The sequence below is a fragment of the Perca fluviatilis genome, chromosome 8, assembly GCF_010015445.1.
Source record: "Perca fluviatilis chromosome 8, GENO_Pfluv_1.0, whole genome shotgun sequence".
Lineage (NCBI taxonomy): Eukaryota > Metazoa > Chordata > Actinopteri > Perciformes > Percidae > Perca > Perca fluviatilis.
The window spans coordinates 40,613,352-40,640,575 of NC_053119.1; the positions used below are offsets into that span (position 1 = coordinate 40,613,352).

The 27,224-nt window shown below is 44.7% G+C and overlaps 2 protein-coding genes across 3 annotated transcripts in view; both read left to right on the plus strand.

Annotated features, from left to right (window-relative positions):
* The first annotated feature begins 164 nt into the window (after nucleotides 1-164).
* ldhd (lactate dehydrogenase D) lies at nucleotides 165-20,384 on the plus strand. Of its 2 annotated transcripts, XM_039808907.1 has the most exons (11): nucleotides 165-313; nucleotides 621-733; nucleotides 2,492-2,633; nucleotides 3,126-3,267; nucleotides 8,741-8,900; nucleotides 9,646-9,845; nucleotides 11,867-11,995; nucleotides 13,055-13,182; nucleotides 15,701-15,791; nucleotides 16,833-16,944; nucleotides 19,800-20,384. In XM_039808907.1, the coding sequence occupies exons 1-11, from the start codon at nucleotides 221-223 to the stop codon at nucleotides 19,978-19,980; spliced, it is 1,491 nt and encodes a 496-aa protein (XP_039664841.1). In that variant the 5' UTR covers nucleotides 165-220; the 3' UTR covers nucleotides 19,981-20,384. The 2 variants fall into 2 exon arrangements, with proteins under 2 accessions (XP_039664841.1, XP_039664842.1); XM_039808908.1 differs by lacking the exons at nucleotides 16,833-16,944; nucleotides 19,800-20,384 and adding an exon at nucleotides 15,925-16,271.
* Nucleotides 20,385-22,773: 2,389 nt separating this feature from the next.
* Nucleotides 22,774-27,224, plus strand: part of znrf1 (zinc and ring finger 1) — a 64,158-nt gene continuing 59,707 nt past the window's right edge. The window contains exon 1 of the mRNA XM_039809224.1: nucleotides 22,774-23,861. Within this exon, the coding sequence (XP_039665158.1) occupies nucleotides 23,468-23,861 (394 nt within the window). The 5' untranslated portion in view covers nucleotides 22,774-23,467. The remainder of the gene's footprint in view (nucleotides 23,862-27,224) is intronic.

Below are 27,224 nucleotides of genomic sequence, written 5' to 3' on the forward strand. Positions count from 1 at the left end.
TAATAATAATAATAATAATAATAATAATAATATGAACAATTATGATAAATGTTACAATTAAGCATATACTGTGTAATTATTTGTAAATATGCCTCAAATCTTTAGTAGTTGTGTTTTATTCTGAAACGAATTGACCGGAAGTCGTGTGTTTATTCGTGCTTTGATAGATTACTAGCTAGTAGTTAGTGACCTTGTTCGGTGCCAGGTAAACCGGTAAAACATGTTGCTTGGCTTGACACCGAGTCGACGGTTGCTGTCTCACCGACATTGCCTCCTGCAGTGTCGCAGCATTAAATCAGAAAACACCGCCAGAGTAAGTTTGTTGCCGAGACAGTAGAGTATGTTACTTTTGTGCATGTAACGTTAGCTATAGCTATATAGCCAAAATGCATGGCCAACGTTAATAAAGCGCGCAATGTAATAGCATTGTGGTAATGCTATTAACATAACGTTAGCTGCTGTTGCATCGACCTTTTAGCTGCACCTTTTGAGTGGTCTTATTGGGATAACGTGTATGTTAGCGTTAGGCCACCTTATCTTGTAACGTTAGTGACGTTTAGGTTACGGTAAAGTTGTGTGTGTGTGTGTGTGTGTGTGTGTGTGTGTGTTTTTCTGCATAGAGTGCTGCCCTGGACAGCGTGCTCTCTGCGTTCAGGTCTATATGTGGAGAGGACGGCGTCTCATTGGGTGAAGCTGTCAGACAGCAACATGGTAAAGATGAGTCTGTACACAGGTCAGTGTCTCTCTCTCTCTCTCTCTCTCTCTCTCTCTCTCTCTCTCTCTCTCTCTGTCACACATACACAGACACATACTATGGTATGTAAATGGTGTTTTCAATACACAACCAAACATAGTATCCCAAAAGAGTACAGTAACTAACTGTGTGGCATTACACAAAATAGGGAATGAGTGGGTCAATGACAGACATGATGCTTAAAAAGCATTGTGCCAGTGGATCCTTGGAGACAGCTAGACAATCCTAAAAAAGTGCATGGTAGGACAACCAGCACACACACATACAGATACATTTAGAGTGCCACTCAGCACCTGAGCTTCGGGATGTGTACACACAGTAAATCCTGTGGTGGGCCATATTAAGGGGCATTCACACCAAAATAAGTTGTAAATAATTTGTCGCAGGGTGGTGCAGCTGGGGGAGTGTCAATGAAACGGCCCATTTGTGAGACGTCCTGTTGTGTTCTTAAACCCCCCAATGTTGCACAAGTAGACTTTATATTTCACAATTACTGTCTTTCGTCAGATCGTTTATAGATCTCGATTCTCGACGTCTCCGACCACACTTGAAGGCAGCTTCATTTCACAGGAGAGAGAAAATGAGAAGAGACCAGTGTGACATAGCCAGTGCTTTGTTGTTGCAGAAAACATTCAGCTATTACACAAACTCAGTGCTTGTGTTTCGTTTTTACCCTTGTAGTGACTGTATTATGGCAGGGAAAAAGTAAGTAATTTTTCCTGTTTACTCACACCGCCTCAAATCTTAGCTCAGAACACCATGACACGTCTGAACTCTGGTTACATGATTGGCCACCGCAGCGTGACGTTGTGTTGCGTTTCTCCAAAACTTGAGTTGTTCTCTTCTTTTCGCCCAGGCCCGCTGCGTATTTTTGCGTGTCCCCCCTGCGACAAACCCCACTGCAGCCCAAACGCACTACCCCCATTCAAAATGAATGACAGACCTGCGTTTTTGCCGGACCATCGGACGGCCAACGCAGGCTGTGTTAACGCTAGGGTTGGGCATCGTTTGGATATTAACGATTCTGATTCCAATTGCGATTCTTCCTTTTGATTCTGGTTCTTATTGATTCTCGATTCCGATTCTTTGAGGGGTGGAGTTGAAACGGGTCACATGCTTATTTCACAAATAAGAGGAACGTTTTATTTGGTTTCAAAGGTGGGTTGCAGTTTGACGGGGCTTTTTCAATGTAAAATTAGAGCACTGCGTACTGTGCTCCAAGGCTGCAACTCAACAAGCGCCTGGCCGCTACGGAAACCAAAACTTGCGCATATTAAATTTGGAACCCATGATCAGATTTGAAACCAAATCCTTCAAACGATTCCAATAAAGAAACAATTCCGATGGAATTGTAATTTTTGAAACGATTCCAAGTAGGAATCGGTTCTCGATGCCCAACCCTAGTTAACGCAGCCTTAAACATAGAACGTAGTACAGGGAGGACAGCTGTTTGTATTTCTGCAAGTTATAATATGCAGAATTTTCCTAAAAACAACAATGTATAGACTGATATAAAAGTAATCCCTCTCAATCATCACTTATGCCCCACTAAAAGTGTGTGTCTGTATCTGCAGAGTCCCTGCCACCTGCCGGTATTTTATCACGTCTCCTTCCATAGTTTCATCCACATGACTACTGTATGAATAAGATGTTTTCCTTCTCAATTCTACAAAATGTGCTGTTTAGTGGAGAAATATGGAGAACAGAGTGAGTTAGTGTTTTGCCACTGCTGTCCAGATGTTGTCCCCCAGATGTGGTGGTGTTTCCTCGTTGTGTGGAGGAGGTCAGCGCCCTGGCCAAGGTCTGCAACAACCACCGCCTTCCCATCATCCCCTTTGGCACTGGAACCGGCCTGGAGGGAGGGGTCAGCGCAGTCACGGTGAGAGAGAGGAAGCACAACAAAAAACGTATGTATCGTGATTTTTTTTTGCAACGATTTTTAAAATCGATTCTTTTTCCTAGAATTTATATTTTTTTATTTTTACCAATGATTCACCTACAGTATCTCACAAAAGTGAGTACACCCCTCACATTTTTGTAAATATTTCATTATATCTTTTCATGGAACAACACTGAAGAAATGACACGTTTCTACAATGTAATGTAGTGAGTGTACAGCTTGTATAACAGTGTAAATGTGCTGTCCCCTCAAAATAACTCAACATACAGCCATTAATGTCTAAACTGCTGGCAACAGAAGTGACTTCACCCCTAAGTGAAAATGTCCAAATATCCCATATCGCATACAAAAATACACTACAAGTTTGAAAAATACAAAATAACAAATATGTAATTATTTTGTGTGTGTAGTTCGATGTAGTGTATGTCTAACATGTTTATTTATAGTGTCAAATCATTGTCCTGCCCTTAGGGTGGTGTGTGCTTCAGTCTGAGGAACATGGACCAGGTTTTGGACATCCACCAGGAGGACTTTGACGTGACGGTGGAGCCTGGTGTGACTCGGAAGGCCCTGAACGCCTACCTGCGAGACACCGGCCTATGGTTTCCTGTTGGTCAGTCGCACTCTTAGGCCACATTTACATTGCTACGTTTTGGTTTTTTAAAGTGCTCATATTAAGCTTTTTGGCTTTATAGGTTTACAAAGTGAAAAAGCCCAAAGTCCCCCCCAAAGGGACTTACCATCTCCAACAGAAAACACTGTTCACAAACTGCTCCAAACAGCTCTGTTGTAGTCCAGCCTTTACTTCAGAGACAAACGTGGGTCACTTTGGAACACACGTTATAATGCTCGCCTAGCTGCTAGCATGGCACGCCCTCATACTCTGCTTCTGACTGGCTAGTAGTCCTTACCTAGGTACTGTTAGGGCACGCCCTCATACTCAGCTTCTGACTGGCTAGTAGTCCTTACCTAGGTACTGTCGGGGCACGTCCTCATACTCTGCTTCTGACTGGCTAGTAGTCCTTACCTAGGTACTGTCGGGGCACGCCCTCATACTCAGCTTCTGACTGGCTAGTAGTCCTTACCTAGGTACTGTCAGGGCACGCCCTCATACTCTGCTTCTGACTGGCTAGTAGTCCTTACCTAGGTACTGTCGGGGCACGTCCTCATACTCTGCTTCTGACTGGCTAGTAGTCCTTACCTAGGTACTGTCGGGGCACGCCCTCATACTCAGCTTCTGACTGGCTAGTAGTCCTTACCTAGGTACTGTCGGGGCGCGCCCTCATACTCTGCTTCTGACTGGCTAGTAGTCCTTACCTAGGTACTGTCAGGGCACGCCCTCATACTCTGCTTCTGACTGGCTAGTAGTCCTTACCTAGGTACTGTCAGGGCACGCCCTCATACTCTGCTTCTGACTGGCTAGTAGTCCTTACCTAGGTACTGTAAGGGCACGTCCTCATACTCTGCTTCTGACTGGCTAGTAGTCCTTACCTAGGTACTGTCAGGGCACGTCCTCATACTCTGCTTCTGACTGGCTAGTAGTCCTTACCTAGGTACTGTTAGGGCACGCCCTCATACTCAGCTTCTGACTGGCTAGTAGTCCTTACCTAGGTACTGTCGGGGCACGTCCTCATACTCTGCTTCTGACTGGCTAGTAGTCCTTACCTAGGTACTGTCAGGGCACGCCCTCATACTCTGCTTCTGACTGGCTAGTAGTCCTTACCTAGGTACTGTCAGGGCACGCCTTCATACTCTGCTTCTGACTGGCTAGTAGTCCTTACCTAGGTACTGTCAGGGCACGCCCTCATACTCTGCTTCTGACTGGCTAGTAGTCCTTACCTAGGTACTGTCGGGGCACGTCCTCATACTCTGCTTCTGACTGGCTAGTAGTCCTTACCTAGGTACTGCCGGGGCACGTCCTCATACTCTGCTTCTGACTGGCTAGTAGTCCTTACTTAGGTACTGTCGGGGCTCGCCCTCATACTCAGCTTCTGACTGGCTAGTAGTCCTTACCTAGGTACTGTCAGGGCACGCCCTCATACTCTGCTTCTGACTGGCTAGTAGTCCTTACCTAGGTACTGTCTGGGCGCGCCCTCATACTCTGCTTCTGACTGGCTAGTAGTCCTTACCTAGGTACTGTCAGGGCACGCCCTCATACTCTGCTTCTGACTGGCTAGTAGTCCTTACCTAGGTACTGTCAGGGCACGCCCTCATACTCTGCTTCTGACTGGCTAGTAGTCCTTACCTAGGTACTGTTAGGGCACGCCCTCATACTCTGCTTCTGACTGGCTAGTAGTCCTTACCTAGGTTACTGTCGGGACCGCCCTCATACTCTACTTCTGACTGGCTAGTAGTCCTTACCTAGGTACTGTCGGGGACGTCCTCATACTCTGCTTCTGACTGGCTAGTAGTCCTTACCTAGGTACTGTCGGGCACGCGTCCTCATACTCTGCTTCTGACTGGCTAGTAGTCCTTACCTAGGTACTGTCGGGCAGCCCTCATACTCAGCTTCTGACTGGCTAGTAGTCCTTACCTAGGTACTGTCAGGGCGCGCCCTCATACTCTGCTTCTGACTGGGCTAGTAGTCCTTACCTAGGTACTTCGGGGCCCGTCCTCATACTCTGCTTCTGACTGGCTAGTAGTCCTTACCTAGGTACTGTCGGGCGCGCCCTCATACTCAGCTTCTGACTGGCTAGTAGTCCTTACCTAGGTACTGTCGGGCACGCCTTCATACTCTGCTTCTGACTGGCTAGTAGTCCTTACCTAGGTGTCAGGGCGCCCTCATACTCTGCTTCTGACTGGCTAGTAGTCCTTACCTAGGTACTGTCGGGGCACGTCCTCATACTCTGCTTCTGACTGGCTAGTAGTCCTTACCTAGGTACTGCCGGGGCACGTCCTCATACTCTGCTTCTGACTGGCTAGTAGTCCTTACTTAGGTACTGTCGGGGCGCGCCCTCATACTCAGCTTCTGACTGGCTAGTAGTCCTTACCTAGGTACTGTCAGGGCACGCCCTCATACTCTGCTTCTGACTGGCTAGTAGTCCTTACCTAGGTACTGTCTGGGCGCGCCCTCATACTCTGCTTCTGACTGGCTAGTAGTCCTTACCTAGGTACTGTCAGGGCACGCCCTCATACTCTGCTTCTGACTGGCTAGTAGTCCTTACCTAGGTACTGTCAGGGCACGCCCTCATACTCTGCTTCTGACTGGCTAGTAGTCCTTACCTAGGTACTGTTAGGGCACGCCCTCATACTCTGCTTCTGACTGGCTAGTAGTCCTTACCTAGGTACTGTCGGGACACGCCCTCATACTCTACTTCTGACTGGCTAGTAGTCCTTACCTAGGTACTGTCGGGGCACGTCCTCATACTCTGCTTCTGACTGGCTAGTAGTCCTTACCTAGGTACTGTCGGGGCACGTCCTCATACTCTGCTTCTGACTGGCTAGTAGTCCTTACCTAGGTACTGTCGGGGCACGCCCTCATACTCAGCTTCTGACTGGCTAGTAGTCCTTACCTAGGTACTGGTCGGGGACGCCCTCATACTCTGCTTCTGACTGGCTAGTAGTCCTTACCTAGGTACTGTAAGGCACCGTCCTCATACTCTGCTTCTGACTGGCTAGTAGTCCTTACCTAGGTACTGTCAGGGCACGTCCTCATACTCTGCTTCTGACCCGTAGTAGTCCTTACCTAGGTACTGTTAGGGCGCCCCTCATACTCAGCTTCTGACTGGCTAGTAGTCCTTACCTAGGTACTGTCGGGGCACGTCCTCATACTCTGCTTCTGACTGGCTAGTAGTCCTTACCTAGGTACTGTCAGGGCACGCCCTCATACTCTGCTTCTGACTGGCTAGTAGTCCTTACCTAGGTACTGTCAGGGCACGCCTTCATACTCTGCTTCTGACTGGCTAGTAGTCCTTACCTAGGTACTGTCAGGACACGCCCTCATACTCTGCTTCTGACTGGCTAGTAGTCCTTACCTAGGTACTGTCGGGGCACATCCTCATACTCTGCTTCTGACTGGCTAGTAGTCCTTACCTAGGTACTGTCGGGGACGCGTCCTCATACTCTGCTTCTGACTGGCTAGTAGTCCTTACCTAGGTACTGTCGGGACGCGTCCTCATACTCTGCTTCTGACTGGCTAGTAGTCCTTACCTAGGTGACTGTGGGGGGCGCGCCCTCATACTCAGCTTCTGACTGGCTAGTAGTCCTTACCTAGGTACTGTCTGGCAGCCCTCATACTCTGCTTCTGACTGGCTAGTAGTCCTTACCTAGGTACTGTCAGGGCCCTCATACTCTGCTTCTGACTGGCTAGTAGTCCTTACCTAGGTACTGTCGGGGCGCCCTCATACTCTGCTTCTGACTGGCTAGTAGTCCTTACCTAGGTACTGTCAGGGCCGCCCTCATACTCTGCTTCTGACTGGCTAGTAGTCCTTACCTAGGTACTGTCTGGCGCGCCCTCATACTCTGCTTCTGACTGGCTAGTAGTCCTTACCTAGGTACTGTCAGGGCACGCCCTCATACTCTGCTTCTGACTGGCTAGTAGTCCTTACCTAGGTACTGTCTGGGCACGCCCTCATACTCTGCTTCTGACTGGCTAATAGTCCTTACCTAGGTACTGTCAGGGCACGCCCTCATACTCAGCTTCTGACTGGCTAGTAGTCCTTACCTAGGTACTGTCAGGGCACGCCCTCATACTCTGCTTCTGACTGGCTAGTAGTCCTTACCTAGGTACTGTCAGGGCACGCCCTCATACTCTGCTTCTGACTGGCTAGTAGATGTGCGACTCCTAACAAAGATGGAACAGAAGTGAGATGTCTCACTCTGTAGCTAAAACAGAGAGCTCAACACACAGGGAGAAAGTGTTTTTAGCTTCAGTAGAAGAACTAATCTCTGTTTAAACCGGACGGATCACGGTTCAACTGTGGTCCGTTACTACCACTAGTCGGTAGTATGCAAGATTAGCTGCGAACAGACAGACACAAACACAACAACCCCCCAACAAGAAATCAGTTAGTATGATAATTGTCTCCCCCTCGTGCACTCCCTCATGTCCTGGGTGTGACATGCAGCATTTTCAGCACTGCTCTCAGTGACTCTGGCCTGCTGGGTGGTCATTTATGCCAACAGCATCAATCCAGAATGTGGATATCTTTCCCTCTATGTCCTTGTTGGTTAGTCACATAAAGAGATAAATCTTTTCCATTCTGGCATCCACCAAGGATGTTTGTGAATCAGTCTCCTTCAGCCAAGAGCCTTTTTTCATCTTCTGTGGGAGAAAAGTGCCAAGGGTAATGTCAGATTTGTTTTTCACTGCTTTACCTGGCTGAGTATGGGTTATATCAGTAAGCTGACACCGAGGTAGATCATTTTACGCCTCCTTGTTCCATCGAAGGTTAAATCTGCTGTTATGTAACAAGTTACAACACAAGTTAATTAAATTTTAGCCAACATTAGAGTAGTTTAAATTCATACATCCAGCAGGTGGTGATATTGGATATATATATATATATATATATATATATATATATATATATATATATATATATATATATAACTAAGTGAGGATTAGATGATACAAAAACTTAACAGGGTGAACAATAGTTTTGATCAGTTTTTAATTTTAGGTCAAGCACTGTGACAAAAGTGTTTATGGTAGACTTACATTTTCTGTTTATGCTGCCCCCTCTTAGTTCATTAGTCGACTAATCGCTCATTCTGGTCTTAGTCCACTAAGATTTCTTTTGTTGATTAGTCATTTTTATGCTTTATAATGCTGAATGACTTATTTCCAAGAAACTTATGAGCACATCTCTGGTAAACAAAAGATTTAAAGTGGTGCTTTTCCATTTTTGTGGAGAAACTCATTTTTACAGATGGTAAGTGGACTGCATTTATATAGCTTTTCCCTAGTCTTAACGACGACTTAAAGGGCACAGATCTGTCGATTAAATCAACTAATCGATTAGTCGACAAAATCATGTGAGTGTTTTTCAAATAAGAATTTATTTAGTCGAGGACAGCCCTACTGTTTCTGTATAATTTTTCAAAATAATTTAGGAAACACTCCTGATGTTCTTTTACTGCCTCAGATCCCGGGGCCGATGCATCTCTGTGTGGCATGGCTGCCACGAGTGCGTCTGGTACCAATGCAGTGCGTTATGGAACTATGAGGGAAAACGTTCTAAACCTGGAGGTTGTTCTGGCTGATGGGAACATCATACACACGGCCGGAAAGGGCCGACGTCCCAGGTACACTTTAGCCATTTTCACCCACAAATATGCAACGTGATAGTTAGGGTTGGGCACCGAAACTCGGTGCTAATATGGCACCGGTGCCAAAACGACCGGTATCTACTGGACTGAATAGCAACACAGATTTAAGTGCTACTTAAATGCCTTTGCTGCTGTCTGGTGCTCCGAAACGGACGCTACAGGCAACAGAAGCATCGCTGCATGTCACACTAGTAAACACAACACTTCACAGCAGGTAACGTTAGCCTACCCTTAACTAGTAGCTGGATTACACACGGTTATGTGACAGCTGACAGCTAAACGGTGTGCGAAAGTGTGACTGTATTTTACTGTTGAGGATTCCAACACCGGGACATACAACAGTCTGCAGCTAAAGACACAAACTAGCACTATGGTCACTGCTGTTGTCGGAAAAACAACACAGACAGCACAATGGTGTGTTTGCTTTAAACTGGTAAGCCTTGTGGTGCATTCCAAGTCATTGTAAAATGCCCTTTTCTCATCTGTTTTTGTCGTTTGACAGCAATTGACTGGTTAAAAGAGTTAGTGTTATTACATTTTTTATAAAGCATTTAAATCTGACCATATGGTCTTACCAATAATCAAGCCATTCTTCAATGAATAAATAAAATAAGTATTTGTTAATCTATTGTTTTAGCATTGGTATCGGGAAAATAAAAAAAAATGATATAGTGCATCTTAAATGGTCTTATCTTTCTTTTCTATCTGTATCAATCTTTAGGAAGACATCTGCAGGATACAACCTGACCAACCTGTTTGTGGGGTCAGAGGGCACTCTGGGGATCATCACCAAGACTACGTTGCGCCTGTACGGCATCCCAGAGGCCATGGTGTCGGCCGTCTGCTCTTTCCCCTCTGTGCAGGCTGCCGTAGACAGCACAGTGCAGATCCTACAAGCAGGAGTACCCATCGCTCGCATCGGTGAGAAAACGATGCCTAACGTCCACAGAGCACGTCACTGGGGCTGGGTACCGAATTCTATACTTTTTAGGCACCTGCCGAATTGCCTCCTTGGCGTCAAGTATCAAAAAATGCCTCGTCATTCAATACCTAATTTCAATACCTAAGGAGCATATCTCATCAGCGTCAGTGAGCCAAAAAGCATGCAGCGTTCTTCTAGATCTAATAATATTGCTGATTGGCTGTGGATTGTTACACGTCATAGTGACGCACAGGAACATTGTTTTGCCATAATGTGTAATGTTGTAATTTATTTTTGTAAAAATGGGTTTTATAAAATTGGTAAGTACTGTTCAGGAACCGGTAATCAAAGTCACGGTATTGGTATGGGTATGGTATGGTATTGAACATTTTCTAACAATACCCAGCCCTGCACAGTTACCTGCACAGTTTTCATACACGAGTCAATTTAATTTAATATTTCTTACTAAACAAAGTATTGGCTAAACTTAGTAGCAAATAACACTGCATCACTTGTAGTTGCTTCACAATAATTCACAATTTCCGGCGGCACCTGAACAATCCCGGAAATGAAACGTCGTTGATATAGACTAGTGTCCAACATTACCTCATAGCCTTTCCAGGCAGAGTACCGTATTTTCCGGACTATAAGTCGCTCTTTTTTTCTTTGGCTGGTCCTGCGACTTATATATCAAAATATATATAATTTAACATGTTTTTAAATGTTAATTCATACTGAAAACATTACCGTCTACAGCCGTGAGAGGGCGCTCTAGGCTTGTGACAACTAGAACGTAGCTCCTAAAGACAACTGAGAAAGAAAAGAGATAACAAACTGCAGGTAGTAAAATATGCAGCCGAAAACGGTAATCGAGCAGCAGAAAGAAAGTTTGAAATGAGAGAGAAATCAAAGAAAGCTAATCGGCTAATCGCGGGGTGAAAGCTAGATGGCCAGAGCTGTAGGAAGGAGTCGGGAGGGGCTTGTTAACGGTGCAGTTAGCTACGTCTCCACGCCTTTTAATACATCCATGCTCCACACCCTGGTAGCTAGTTGTTCTGTGTGCTATTGTATAGTTCAATAACTGTTAATGTGTTACGTTAACAAACCGGACACCTACCGTATTCAGCCTGTTGTTCTGTGTGCTATTGTGTAGTTGACAGATGAAAAAAAAAAAAAATTCTAAATAAATGCGACTTATAGTCCGGTGCGACTTATATATGTTTTTGTCCTCTTCATGACGCATTTTTTGACTGATGCGACTTATACTCCGGAGCGACTTATAGTCCAGAAAATACGGTAGTTGTTTGACTTTGGGCCTCCATAGATGACTGGAGACGTAGCAGCTGTAGAATAAGACAGTGCTGTTCACCCTGCTAAGGCCATAGGGAACGTAAACACCGAACACATTTAGTCTGTGCTGAGGTATTTGGGCGCCCGCAATATCTTTGTTTACTTTGAAGGTTCGGCTAAACGCCTCCAGCATGAGTTCAAATACACCGTCAGGAAGACGGGAACTTCAGAGAGTTGGGACACCGCTGCACAATAGCACATCGTGGATAAACTGTACTGCTTGCTTAATTCTCTCCTCAATTGAGTGTTCATTCAATGCTCCTGTGTAAGTCATCAAGGTCTCCCGAACATTCTTCACATATGTGAAATGAGTTGTGCTGCTCCTGAGTTTTTCCTTAACAGCAGCCACCAAGAGATGGGAGGAAAGATGAACAGGGTTAGGGAGAACTGAGTTTATAGACAAAAGAAGGAAGAGATGAAACCTTATTGATCTCTTACAGAGAATGGGTACCTGCAGTAAGAGGATAATACAGTACAGGAGTGAGAAATGTATCGTAACATCAGCTGGGCAAATAGAATCCATATCAATTATTTGCAGTTGGAAAATGTGTTTTTGACCATAAAGTAAAAGTTGATAGAAGTCCGAAGAATGACCTATTTAGATGCATCACGCTGACATTTTTCCCGGTTGTCTGTGTGCTGTGACTGTGTGTGAACGTGTGTTATCCAGAGTTTCTGGATGATGTGATGATTGACGCGTGCAACAGGTTCAGCTCTCTGTCCTACCCCGTGACCCCGACTCTGTTCCTGGAGTTCCACGGCTCCGAGCGAAGCCTCGAGGAACAGGTCCACACAGCTGGTGTGTGAGTCTAATCATGGGTTCCTAACAACTAAAGTCAAATAGTATTGCTGTAGGATTACAATCATATATATATACACACAGTGTGTGTATATATATATAATTAACCTCTAAAATCATTTTAAATATTTATGAATTTGTTAAGCCCAGTTCAGACCAAAGATTTGCGACGAGACGAAGCAGTTTTAGAACATCACAGAGAAAAGTTTCAGCGGTCTGAACCGGCCAGTCTCAGCTGGACTCAGCTGGTGGAGTCTCCAGAGGCTGGTTTTACAACGTAAGAGACGTCATCTGTTTCAACAGCAAATAGAGAAGTCAGCTGGTAAAGTCAGCTACAATAAAATGATCCATAATCCATTTTATTTCTGTTACAAACTGCTAACGGAGGCTAAACACGCGCCCGCGAGCACGTACGTCGGAGCGTGCTAGAGAGACTGAAGAGAGGGAGCGCCTCGGAGAAAGCCGTGGATCAGAGAAATCAAACGTGTTTTTGCCGATTCATCACTAGAAATGTAACTGTAGCAAGCATCTCACTATCACTAACGTTATCCACATTCATATTTAGACACAACAAATGATATATTTTACTACAAAAAGCCTGAAAAAAGGACAGAAGTACAAAGAGTCGTTGCTATAGAGATGATACTCGTCTCGTGTCATTGGTGTAAACCGGCAGGTTTTAGAACGCTGCAGACCGACGCGTTGCAAGTAGTTGCAAGTTTCAACTCATCTGGAATCTTTGGTCTGAACTGGGCTTTACATTCACAGAAGTGTTTTGTCACAGAATTAAGAAATATTTAAGTGTAATCTTGCATGGCCTGATTTGAAACATAACATGTTTCTCAGCAGTGAAGGCAAATGAAGTGTGTCTTTTTGAGACAGTTATGGATGCAGTTCAAAGACATTCCCTAAATCTGCTTGCCATCCCATAAACCTTATTTAGAGACAATGTCACACACTTAAAATGGCCTTTCTAGGCCCTGGAAAAGTACTAATGGACCCTCTTTTGCAGTTGCTAAACCAAAATATTGTTGTTGTTGTTGTTGTGTGTTTCCACAGAGGACATCACTCAGAGTAACGGTGGTTCCGATTTTCAGTGGGCTCGAGATGCAGAAACTCGGAACCGGTTGTGGAAAGCTCGCCATGACGCCTGGTACGCTGCTCTGGCTCTCAGACCTGGCTGCAAGGTAAAGAAAGCCACCTGCCCCTTCCAAAATTGGAGATTGGTTTTATCACTGAAATACCCAATGAATCTTACCCTAAAAACACAGGAGTCTTAAAATGACTGCTGTCTCCTCATAATTAGGGTTGGGTACCAAAACTCGTTCCTAAACAACCAGTATCTGCCGGACCGGAGGACAACGCAGATTTCGGTGCCACTTAAAGTGATGGTTCGGAGTAATTCACCCTAGGGTCCTTTGCACCATGACCTCGAGCCAAACACCCCCCCAGAAGCTTTTTTCACCTGGGTCTAACATTGGGAGAGTTAGCTAGAGTAGCGTTATCAGCTGATTAGCTTAGCGCAGGGGCTAACGGACCCACGTTTGTATCTTGTAAGTTACCCCACTAATAATGCCCGAAATGATACCAAACGTCTACAAGTAGTACAAATAGGTTATGCTCTCATAAAACGATGGATTGGAAAGTTTGTAAGTACACCAGAAGTTTATGTAAATAACACTTGCCTGCTGGCTTCTGCTCTCTGCTGTTGTTGTTGTTGCTGTAAGACGAGTGCTTAGGGCCGTCTACAAATTACAACACCGAAAAGAGATGCAACAAAAATATTTATTAATTTAACTTTTTTTTTAAAGTAAGTGCTGTAGTATAACTAGCAGGAGACAAGTAATAATTGAGGTAAGTTTGGAGACATTACCTTATTTAATCATTGAATTAATAAATATTTTTGTTGTAACTCTTTTCGGTGTAGTAATTTGTAGACGGCCCTAAGCACTCGTCTAACTGCAGGTAGCAGCAGCAGCAACAGAGAGCTGAAGAGCAGGCAAGTGTTCATAAACTTCTGGTGTACTTAAAACTTTCCAATCCATCGCGTTTAATGAGAGCATAACCTATTTGTACTACTTGTAGACGTTTGGTATCATTTCGGGCATTATTAGTGGGGTAACTTACAAGATACAAACGTGGGTCCATTAGCCCCTGCGCTAAGCTAATCAGCTGATAACGCTACTCTAGCTAACTCTCCCAATGTTAAACCCAGGTGAAAAAAGCTTCTGGGGGGGTGTTTGGCTCGAGGTCATGGTGCAAAGGACCCTAGGGTGAATTACTCCGAACCATCACTTTAAATACCAGGGTTTTCCCTGTTATTATAAGGTTTAGGTGCCTAAGCCAAATGAATGAATCTAATGATTGAAAGTTTTGTCTTTAAGCTTTTTAAATGTTATTTATTATGATGATTATGAGGTGAAAAAGAGATGCAAAACTACCACAAAGAGACACCAAATGACCACAGAGACCCAAAACAACCCCAAAGAAACACAAATGACCATAAAGAGACACGACACGACTACAAATTGCATTTTTTTTTATTGAAAAGCATGATATTTTCTTGAGGAAGGAGGCCTAAACCCTCCACCAAATTCACCCACTTAATTCTTCCACAGAGCTAGGGAAAACACTAAATACCTGCGCTGTTCCTGATGCTCCGAAACTAACGTTACAAGCAACAGAAGCATTGCTGCATGTGACGCTAATTAACACTACACTTGGCAGTAGAGCTGTAATTGGGCCTAAAAAGTACGTCCCGAAAAGGCCCGAGCCCGACAGAGTTCGGCCCGAGCCCGACCCGTACATTTTGATTGACAGCTTTTTAAAAGCCCGAACCCGTTTACAGCCCGACTGTAAAGGCCGTCTATCAGCAGACACGCGCTTCGCACCGCGAGCGGGCACACGCACCACTCGGCGGAAAAGGGAGAGAAAGAAAAAAGAGACTGCGCCGCACGCACACAGCTCCTTTGTCTTTCGTAAAAAATTAGTCATTTATACATTTTTTTACATCATTTATTCATGAATAACGGAGGCTATAGGCCACTTGGAAATTGGAACATAGAAATTAATTAAGTCCTCCAGAGACCAGCCTCCGTTTCACCTCCTCAGGATCCATTTTCACGCTAATCGAAACGCATCACCTGACTGCATATACCATGCAGCCCGAAGCGCAAGCCCGAGCCCGGCCCGAGCCCGTGAAAAATAACAGAAATTAAGCCCGAACCCAACGGAACCCGTCGGGTCCCGTCGGGTTCGGGCAAAGATCTTCAGCTCTACTTGGCAGCTGGTAACGTTGGCCTACCTTGCCGCTGGCAAAACACGGTTAAAATGCTGACCGCTAAACGGTCTAACGTGTAGCTGTGTTTAACTGTAAAGGACTAAAGACACAGAGGTGACTAGCTCCACTTTTCAAAACACCATGGCCGCTTAATGGTGTGTTCAATCGCACCTAGTAAGTTCATGTTGCATTCATGTGCAACTCAAGAAACTCAAGCTGCTGTTGTAAAGTGCCCTTCTGCCATCTAGTGGTTCTTCATGTTGTGGTTTAAGAGCAATTGAATGATAAAATTATTATTATTACATTTTAAATAAATTATTTAAATTGACCATATGGCCTAGCAATTAACAAGCTGTTCCTTAATGTGTGTGTGCGTGCGTGTGTGCGCGTGTGCGTGTGCGTGTGTGTGTGTGTGTGTCCCACAGGCTTACTCTACAGATGTGTGTGTCCCTCTGTCTCGACTGCCTCAGATCATAGTGGAGACAAAGGAGGACCTGATTGAGAACAGACTCACAGGTAAGGGCACTGCAGAGAACAATATTAATGGTGTTACTGTTCATGTGAAGTAGCCTCAATGTTAATAATGTCCATAATGCTTGATATGTTTCACTATGAGTATACATTTTCTAGCAGTGTTTTTCCTTCATAGAGAAAGTTTTGGCGCCCCCAAAAGAGGTTTTAACCAGCACCAAAGGAAAACCACGTGCGTCAAAGCGTCTGATTTTCAGCAGCCAGTCTCCCTCTCATCCACAGCTGCTACATTTTACACAAAGGGCTGGCGCTGATAAGCCAGCTAAGCTGCATTGTTTTGACTGGACCTAAACGCTCCGCTGTATGGCTAGCGCTAATGGGATCTCAGTTACCGCCCAGAGTGGAACTGTGCCGGACTCTCCCAGTGAGCATGGTGCTCTGGGGACCGGCAACGCAGCGAGGAACAGCTGATAACCGATAAAGTTAATGAATTAAAAAGTGTTCTACTTTGGCTCGGCTACAGCTCTGTGTCTGTCCCTCTGCTCCGGTTTGACTCACCACTGAGTCTGACTTAATGTGTCTCCTCCCACCCCCCCTCCCCACACACACACACACATCCACAACACTATCTGACTATCTTTTACTGGGTATTATGTTTGAACGTTCCTAACTTATTAAATAGTCCAAGTTTTGTGTTAGAGTTTGTAACATTCCAAAATCTTAATTTTGACTTAAATATTTTCATTTTCACTGTAAACAGTTCCAAATATCTGTTATTGGTTTTATGAACTACTAATAATTGGTATCGGCCTTGAAAAACAAGTATCGGTCAATCCCTAGATTTTAATTGTGCACTGTGTTATTGTTTTAATGTGTCTTATTGTATGTTTTATGTCAAGCACTTTGTGATTTGTATCAGTGAAAAGGGCTTTATAAATAAAATGTACTTACTTGTTCAGAAGTGAAGGTAAGACAGAGCATGAGATGGAAAGGCGTTGAATCGGGCTATTGTGGCAAAGAGGGATAGAATAAATATAAATGGTATTGTGTGTTTTCCAGCTTAATGAGTGTGAATGCTCTCTACAGGTCCCATAGCGGGTCATGTGGGTGATGGTAACTTCCACTGTCTGATGGTGGTGGACCCCAACGACCCAGAGGAGCAGCGCGGGGTCCACCTCTTCACAGAGAGACTGGCCAGGTAATGTGTCTCTGAACCCATCACCTCTCTAGTCACTTTCTCTCATCTCCTCCACCAGACACAACTTTTCTCCACAGGAATACTTAATGAACCAATGGTTCCGTTCTGTGAGCCACAGTCGGTACATTAAGATCCATTTCAAGAATATTGTCATCCTTACTAGACACAATTACTGTACAGACGTCGTAGTTACAGTGCCTTGCGAAAGTATTCGGCCCCCTTGAACGTTTCGACCTTTTGCCACATTTCAGGCCTCAAACATAAAGATATAAAACTGTAATTTTTTGTGAAGAATCAACAACAAGTGGGTCCCAATTATGAAGTGGAACAAAATTCATTGGCTATTTCAAACTTTTTTAACAAATAAAAACTGAAAAAGTGGGGGCGGCAAAATTATTCAGCCCCTTTACTTTCAGTGCAGCAAACTCTCTCAGAAGTTCAGTGAGGATCTCTGAATGATCCAATGTTGACCTAAATGACTAATGATGATAAATAGAATCCAGCTGTGTGTAATCAAGTCTCCGTATAAATGCACCTGCTCTGTGATAGTCTCAGAGGTCCGTGTAAAGCGCAGAGAGCATCATGAAGAACAAGGAACACACCAGGCAGGTCCGAGATACTGTTGTGGAGAAGTTTAAAGCCGGATTTGGATACAAAAAGATTTCCCAAGCTTTAAACATCCCAAGGAGCACTGTGCAAGCGATAATATTGAAATGGAAGGAGTATCGGACCACTACAAATCTACGAAGACCCGGCCGTCCCTCTAAACTTTCAGCTCATACAATGAGAAGACTGATCAGAGATGCAGCCAAGAGGCCCATGATCACTCTGGATGAACTGCAGAGATCTACAGCTGAGGTGGTAGACTCTGTCCATAGGACAACAATCAGTCGTATACTGCACAAATCTGGCCTTTATGGAAGAGTGGCAAGAAGAAAGCCATTTCTTAAAGATATCCATAAAAGTGTCGTTTAAAGTTTGCCAAAAGCCACCTGGGAGACACACCAAACATGTGGAAGAAGGTGCTGTGGTCTGATGAAACCAAAACCGAACTTTTTGGCAACAATGCAAAACGTTATGTTTGGCGTAAAAGCAAAACACAGCTCATCACCCTGAACACACCATCCCCACTGTCAAACATGGTGGTGGCAGCATCATGGTTTGGGCCTGCTTTTCTTCAGCAGGGACAGGGAAGATGGTTAAAATTGATGGGAAGATGGATGGAGCCAAATACAGGACCATTCTGGAAGAAAACCTGATGGAGTCTGCAAAAGACCTGAGACTGGGACTGAGATTTGTCTTCCAACAAGACAATGATCCAAAACATAAAGCAAAATCTACAATGGAATGGTTCACAAATAAACATATCCAGGTGTTAGAATGGCCAAGTCAAAGTCCAGACCTGAATCCAATCGAGAATCTGTGGAAAGAACTGAAAACTTCTGTTCACAAACGGCTCTCCATCCAACCTCACTGAGCTCGAGCTGTTTTGCAAGGAGGAATGGGCAAAAATGTCAGTCTCGCATGTGCAAAACTGATAGAGACATACCCCAAGCGACTTACAGCTGTAATCGCAAAGGGCAAAGGTGCGCTACAAAGTATTAACTTAAGGGGGCTGAATAATTTTGCACGCCCAATATTTCAGTTTTTTATTTGTTTAAAAGGTTTGAAATATCCAATAAATTTCGTTCCACTTCATGATTGTGTCCCACTTGTTGTTGATTCTTCACAAAAAATTACAGTTTTATATCTTTATGTTTGAGGCCTGAAATGTGGCAAAAGGTCGAAAAGTTCAAGGGGGCCGAATACTTTCGCAAGGCACTGTAACATCAACGTAGTCTGGCTACACCACAGGTGCATTCCAGGATAGGAGAAAATAACGCTCTGTGTTGTTTGTGTTTCTTTAAACCAATCACAATCGTCTTGGTGGCACCAGGGTCAGCTAAGCTCCGGACAGCGACGGTGGCTCTGCTAAATAGTCTCGGGAAAGGAACTTGTTTTGGTGGAACATTTGCACCCTTAAATCTTAAATGGCAGGCCCTACTATACCCTACTACACCCTGCTACACCCTACTACACCTGCTACACTCTACTACACCCTACTACACCTTGCTACACCCTACTACACCTTGCTACACCCTACTACACCCTGCTACACCCTACTACACCCTGCTATGCCCTACTACACCCTGCTATGCCCTACTACGCTCTACTACACCCTGCCACGCCCTACTACACACCCCCAACCAGCACCGGCAGATGCCACCAAGAGCCTGGGTCTGTCCCAGGTTTCTTCCTGAGAGGGAGTTTTTCCTTGCCGCTGTTGCACTAAATGCCTCCTCTTGGGGGAATTACTGGAATTGTTGGGTGTCTGTAAATTATAGAGTGTGGTCTAGACCTACTCCCTCTGTAAAGTGTCATGAGATAACTCTTGTTATGATTTGATACTATAAATAAAATTGAATTGAAATTGAAAACCCTGTTCATGTACTGAACTCAATTCTTTATACCACCATCCAGTTTTTTTATTAGTTAGAGGACGTTTGATTCAAGCTTCTGTAAATGTTCCTCCTGAAACCGGCCCGGTCAGCAGGCCTCACTGCTCCTTCTTAGTCATTCACTCTTAACCATTTCCTATTCTCCCTAATCCTCCCCACGCTTTGCCTAATCTTTTTCACTCTGCTTGCCTACTTTCAGTCAAATTCACCTGCTCTTTGCCATCCATCTCTCTTTGCTGATATTGATTTCAGAGGAATAAACTTTAGGTATTTGGTTTTGAAAAAGCTGTCTGTTTTATAAATAGTGTATTTTGCGAAAAAAAAAGAGTTCAAATATGTGGTTTGTTTCCCTTGCAGGCGAGCACTGGCCATGGACGGAACATGTACGGGGGAGCACGGAGTGGGCTTAGGGAAGAGAGCACTGCTGTGTGAAGAGATGGGACCCATGGCTGTCCAGGTCATGCAGCGTCTCAAGGACACGCTCGACCCAAAGAACCTGATGAACCCTGGGAAAGTTCTGCAGCCCAGGGAACTATAAACTGCATTGGAGTCAGAGGGAAAGTCACTAAACACAGAGAATGTCATGATCGGCTTGATCAGAGACTGATGTCACAATGAGATGGCACTTTTAGAGCATATTGCACTTGAAGTATTTCCTGTTAAAACAGGACTTCTGGAAGAGGCATAACAGGAAGGGATTACTCTAGTAAAAAAACAATAGGATATCAGTTAAGGCTGTGTTAAAATAATCTATTCTCCAATTAAAAGCGATGTTTTTTTGAGTAATCTGATATCGATGTATAAAATCCAGAAATCAACCTTTCAATTTATATGCCTTTTCACCTTAAATGTATAAGTAAAAGGTACTTCAATCAAACGTTTTGGTGGTCAATTCCTAATGTAAACATTAACCTGGTGCATAATTAAATATATTTGAGTGTTGCTTCTTGCTTGTACAATGTGCAGCATAAGTCCTGTGAGAATCTCTTTTATTTTAGAGCAAAATTGTTATTGTAACTGAAATGTCCCTAACCTAATCGATCTCTAATCAGAAATGTAATTGAATCGGGACCTTGTGAATCGGAATTGAATTGCTTCAGGAAATCCTTGCCCCATACCCAGCCCCAATATCAGTAGGAAGACACTTATTTAATGTGGGACATGTGGGATAGGCTTTTCTCTAGCAGCGGGGGGAAATATTGTACACATACCTGCAAACTAGTCGCTTTTCAGCGAAAATCATTTTTATTTTGTGGTCGGGTATTAGTCGGGTATTAGCACCGGTGCCTTAACGACCATTATCTACCGGACCGAATTGCAATGTGGATTTCGGTGCCTTATTTAGGTGCTACTGAAATGCCTGTGCTTCTATCAGATTGCTCCGAAACGGACGTTAGAGGCAACCTAAACATTGCTGCATGTCCTGATATTGTATCGTGGGGCCTCCTGTGATTCCCAGCCATTTTTGTTGTAGGAAAAGCACAGGTTTTACTAATAACACCAACGATGACTCCGTTTTAGTGGTAATAAAGTTCATACACAATTTTTTTGTAGACTTTACTTAATACTTTTGAAAACCGGTATACCTAAATGTTAATTGCTGAGTTTTACCAATTTAAAAAAACAAGATTTTCGCTAAACTAACAAAAAGTGGTTGGAAAGTGTTGCCTTCATTTTTATATCTTAAGTAACAGTTTTAACAGTGTACTAGAACATATGTACATGCTTTAATGTTCAACAAAACACATTATTTCTCTCATACTGTCTGAATATCTGAAACGCTCAGTTTTAGCACCTGTCTCTTTAAGCCCATAGTCAGTGTTTCCAGGTCTTCCACATCTGCCCTCTCTGAGTCTCTACAGCCGTTGAATGTATACAAAAATTTTCAAAATAAATAGCATTTCTCTGTGGGTTGAGTGGTTACTTTTCAGTTTTTTTTTACTGTATTTATAGCTGTCTTCTCATATTTATAAATTATTAGAACCATTTGAGTTGATTTTGTGTGTGTGTGTGTGTGTGTGTGTGTGTGTGTGTGTGTGTGTTTTGAATTCCTGATGAGCAGAGAGGGGACCATTTATAGGCCTGCTGTCTTTATAGCAGGATAGATTAACACCTATTGCATTAAGTACTTTACCATAGTTTACCTTTTTGGGTAATGAGGCCATACAAGACTGTCTCTGTGTGTTATTGTGAAGAAACAAAGAGCCCAAAACTGCCTGATTACACACAACACACACACACAGACACACAAGCTCAGGATTAGACCAAATAATCCTGAACAAAACGTGAGCCAGTAATCCCAATAATTTAGCATATGGTGGAAAAATCTGTGCATAATTTGGTAATGACAACAATATGCTGGATGAAGGCCTGACAGTGTGGGAGAGCAAAGGAGGATCATGGGAAATTGGAAAAGACAAGGTAGCTGTATTTCCTCAAATAACATTCATTCTCGATAAAGTCAATGGAGGGGATTCCCTTGCCCTATAGATAAGTCAAATTTCCAACCCTTCAGGATATAGTAAACTACATGTGGACATGTGTTTAAAAGTAGCATCATACAAAATCAGATACATTTGCTCATAATCCTCCTGGGATTTTTAGATATAGCCTAGCCCAACTTCTCCGGATATGTTTCCTTGTCTTCGCTCTTAATCACAAATTATGGTAAAAAAAAAAATGCAATTTAAGATCAATTTGGGCTATAAGTGGGCTATACCTGGTGCCCCCTGCCACTCCTTGTCACATCCTGATTCTAAAGGCTTTAAGGCAGGGATCTTCAACAGGGGCTCAATGCAGGGGGGGGCCTCCAAATAATTGTTAATTTTTGAAAGTTTTTTCAAAATTGAAAAAGTCTTAACATGAATCCAACATATTATTAGCAAATATAGCCTAAATCCCCATTGCTAACTTGCCCATAATCGAGGTAGTCACTTAGGCCATCCACAGATGTGTGCCACATGTATAATTAACATTAAACAGGATTTATAAAATCGTGCCAAGTATTAGGCTATTTGAATAGCTTTGTATTCTATGCAAAAAAAAGCAATGTATAAAGGCTTTAGGCCGCCCTACAAGTTAGGCTACTGTAGGCCCAATGCAACTTCATTTTATAAAATATATGTAGTAGGGGATCCCTGGTCCAGCTCTCTTTCAGTTAAGGGGTCCATGGCTAAAAAAAAACGTTGAAGACCCCTGCTTTAGCTAAGGCATACACTGCAGATAATTTCCAAGCCCATTCCCCTTGATTAGGAATTAAAGCAAAGTGTATTATCCTTCTCCCAATAGGCTACTGTCTCATGTCCTGTCTGTATTTCTGATCCGGGCTTGCGCACTGAGCGCCTCCATTGTCTGGCCAGTAGCAGCAGCAGCGGCGGAGCGGAGAGTACAGAAGCGCCGATCTGAGAGCAGGGGAGCGGCATCACTGGAACCCCGATCTCCTTTGGTTGGAGATCACCGGAACGGACAGACAGAGCGGAAGGCGACGTCATTTTTTTTTCTACCCAAAGGCAGACCGTCGTTTTGGCGGCCAGACAGACAGCAACAGTTGTCACGATGTCTGAGATCGGATGAGCCGAGAGCAGCGGAGGGCACATTGCGGCGCTGCTGTGATTCGGGCCGGGCCGCCTGCGATGATACAGCCGTGTTAATCACCTGGGACAGCGAGAGGGGAGTGTGGTGTATATCAGTGTGTCATTCTGGGCTTACGGCGTCACTCAGCTCGCCAGCCACCCCCCCCCCGTTTGTCTCGAGGTTCTGTCTGCGGGTGAGGTGAATCCAGACGTCAGGGCGGGCTCATGTTCCGCTCATCAGCGAGACGGGCTGTTGCGTCTGCGGAGAGCCAGAGCTGACGAGCCGGCCGAGACACCCGGAGAGGCAGGCAGGCAGACAGGCAGGCCGAGAGACAGACAGGAGCGAGGGGAGGGGGGCGACAGCCTGTTTCGGCTCTCTCGACCCTTTGCGGATCGAGCCGAGCCCCCTCCTGTTTCCACCCAGAACCCCCACCCATTTGTCTCCCACTTTGGATGGGGGGAAAGCAGAGCACGGCGGGGCGGCCCCGGGGTGCTTTTCCCGGTGTCTCTACGGATGACAGCGCGGTGCCACCCTCGGCCCACTTCGGCCACTACCGGCCGAGTGGCACCATGGGCCTGCGGAGCCGCTCGGTGAGCTCCGTGGCCGGGATGGGCATCGAGCACAGCCCCGCCGTGCCCTTCGGCTTCTACACCCCCAGAGGCACGGACTCGGATCGAGCCGGAGGAGGGTCAGGGGGCACTACCGCCGCCCCCCACGGTACGGGCTACCAGGACACTGGGGGCGGGGGGCACCACACGGACGGGGTGCTCTATCTGGGATCTCGGGGGTCGCTGGCTGACACCTTGCCCCTGCACATCGCACCCCGCTGGTTCAGCGCGCACAGCGGTAAGGGCGTTCTATTCTCTGCACACCAACACACACACACACACACACACACACACACACACACACACACACACACGACAGCCATCAGGCAGAATTTGAGTGACACTGAAGGATTAACCATCAAATAAAGCCTGCATTCCCCCATAGGCTCCTACACCTACAATCATGCACACTTTGTTTACCTGCAGGTAGGAATGACACCAATTCAGTGCCATTACATTTCATTGCTATGAAAGTCAGCTCTGCCTGAGGATGCTGAAAATGCATATTTAGGCTTAAAAAGAACAAGCTTACCTGTGTGTAAAACATATGTTTCCCTCCGGTTCTTCCGCTGTGTTGGCAGAGGTGGGTGTGCTGCACAGTAACCTATACCAGCAGAAATCAGTGGGGGCATTGGACAGAATTTTAACACTTCATATTTGATATTTTCTGCAGGACAAAAAAAAAGTCAAGACACTCACATTAAGGTGCTGTTAAGAGGTCATTTTATCAATTGAGGAAAAAAATATTTTTGCTTTGCGTGCATGTCTGGGAAATTGGATTTGGTGAACATAACATTACAGGGTTCTCTCCGTCTTGACTGTCTGCATAGGTCATCCCTTGTTGTGTGAAATGACACTAATACGCCTGTTGCCAATTCTGGCTGAGTCAATTAGCCTGGCGATTAGAGAGGAGGAAGGGAGGGAGGGACGGAGGGAGGGAGGGAGGGAGGAGAGACGGGAGAAGGAAGGAGGAAAAGAGATCGAGGGTGAGGCAGGGAAGTAAAAAAGAAGAAGGGAGGGTGAGGATGGAGGGAAGGGTTGTGGAGGGGATCGTTTATGCTTATCATCGGCTTACCACTGCCTCCACAATATGTTTCTGTGTGTGACTGAACCTGTCAGGCACATACTGTACACCTTCACCTCTACAACACACACACACACACACACACACACACACACACACACACACACACACACACACACACACACACACACACACACACACAAATCCTGAACCACATGGCCACAGCTGGTTTCCTTCCAAATGCACATACCAAAACACACAGCAATAAAGTCCTCAAGGAAGATTATAGACACTCTTTATTCTCTATCTCTCTCAACTCCCACACACACACACACACACACACACCCAGCAGGCTCAGCCAGGTCCCCAGGCTCTCATTACCAAAGCCCTGACCAGCTCAAAGAAGAATTGCAAGTTGGACGTCAACATCTCTGCTGTTTTTCTCTGCCTACATTGCCTAGCGACTCTGATGTGCTTTCATATCCGTGGGAGGAGATAACAGAGTCGGGGGGTTGAAAGCGAGGCCTTCAGGAAATAGTAAATGATCAGGAAACACCAAATGTTTGACTCAAAGTAGCATTGTAGCAAAGTTAAAGTCTGGGTAAAGCAATATCAGAGATTACTTTTTGAAACACATTATGTATATTAGAAAACATTGTGAAAAGACTGTAAACTGTGTAGTACTGAGTTTCTCTGTGAAATCACGGTTCGATGACACGCTGGTTTCATCCTCAACCAGTGCCAAGTGTTCCAGGCTTTGAAACAAATTAAACATAGCAGCCAGACAGTGGAATTGCAACTCCCGACCCGTCACATGATGCCCTCTGGCTCAAAATGACGTTTTCCCTTCCATGGCATAAGACACGTCTGTATAACAGTGGATCACTTTCTTTGAACGGCAAAACCCCCGCAAAATGACACGTTTTAATCAACAAATTTGATCCATTCAGTCATTTGGAAAGTCTAGAAGAGCCGCACGATTGAATCATTTAATCCCCAGTAAAGTTAGCTGAGCGCTAAACCGGAAGTAGCCGTCTCGGCTGGCAGGTATCTCTAGTGTGCCTGCTCTATGGGCATATGCCGATCATCTGGATCATTTTGGGCTCCATGAAGGCCTCATGTGCAACTGAGCAACTCTCATAGGAATGAACGGGGCTCCGCCTCAAAACGCTGTATCCATTTCTTATCTTGCATCCATGAACAACTCCCCTACTGTATAAAAACAATGTTACTGGGGCACTTGGGTAGCTTACCTGGTTGAGCCTGCGTCCCAGGTTGGATTCCAACCTGCGGCCCTTTGCTACATTCATTGCCCCTCTCTCTGGTGGTTTGGGAACTTGTCTCTTAAAAATAGAAATCGTCTGAATCAAATTGTGAAGTGGTCCAGTAAGCTGATAGGAAAGCCACTGCTCAACCCAGAATCCCTGTATTCTAAACAGTTACAGAGGATAGCTGGAACTATACTGAAAGACCATTTCCACCCTTTATATGGTGAATTTCAGCTTCTACCGTCGGGACACCGGTATAAAGTACCAGCCTGTAAAACTAAGCGATATAGAAACAGCTTTGTCCCAGCGGCTATACGTATAGTGATGGTTTCTAGTACGCCTTTGTACGATGATCTTTACAGTTGGGAACTTTCAGCGTTCTATGGGAGAGCATGTAACAGTGAATAGCTTAGCGCGCAGGGGCATAACTATCCGTTTATCTTTAGTTACCCACTAATCTATGCTCGAATGATACAACGTTAAGCTAGCAGCGTTGAAGGCGTTTGATAAGCAGTTTGTAAGTACACCAGAAGTTTATATGTAAACAGTTTCCGCTGGCTTCTGCTCTCTGTTGTTGTTAGCTGCTGTAAGACGAGTGCTAAGTCGCCTACCACAACAACCGAAAAGAGATGCAACAAAAATATTTTTAATTTAACTTTTTTTTAAGAAAGTGCTGTAGTATAACTAGCAGGAGGCAAGTAATAATTGAGGTAAGTTTTGAGACATTACCTTATTTAATCATTGAATTAATAAATATTTTGTTTTAACCTTGTAACTCGTGTAGTAATTTCGGTAGATCGGCCCTAAGAACTCGTCTAACTGCAGGTAGCAGCAGCAGCACAGAGAGCTGAAGAGAGCAGGCAAGTGTTCATAAACTTCTGGTGTACTTACAAACTTTCCAATCCATCGTTTTATGAGAGCATAACCTATTTGTACTACTTGTAGACGTTTGGTATCATTTCGGGCATTATTAGTGGGGTAACTTACAAGATATAAACGTGGGTCCATTAGCCCCTGCGCTAAGCTATTCAGCTGATAACTCTACTCTAGCTAACTCTCCCAATGTTAGACCCAGGTGAAAAAAGCTTCTGGGGGGGTGTTTGGCTCGAGGTCATGGTGCAAAGGACCCTAGGGTGAATTACTCCGAACCATCACTTTAAATAAGTAGTAGCAATACAGATCTTCTGCATTTTGTTTATTTTTATTATTATTATATTGTGCCTGCGGAACTATTGATTTATTGTATTTTATGAACAATGATGTCTCCTTTGTTACGTTATGTCCTACAGTCTGCTGCCGATTGTGTGTA

Bases quoted from the DNA above. Each gene is read 5' to 3' on its own strand.
- ldhd (XM_039808907.1), top strand. From the start codon at position 221: ATGTTGCTTGGCTTGACACCGAGTCGACGGTTGCTGTCTCACCGACAT. The intron at 9,846-11,866 runs GTGAGAAAACGA...TGTGTTATCCAG, and splicing joins AGTACCCATCGCTCGCATCG to AGTTTCTGGATGATGTGATG. The intron at 16,945-19,799 runs GTAATGTGTCTC...TTTCCCTTGCAG, and splicing joins TTCACAGAGAGACTGGCCAG to GCGAGCACTGGCCATGGACG.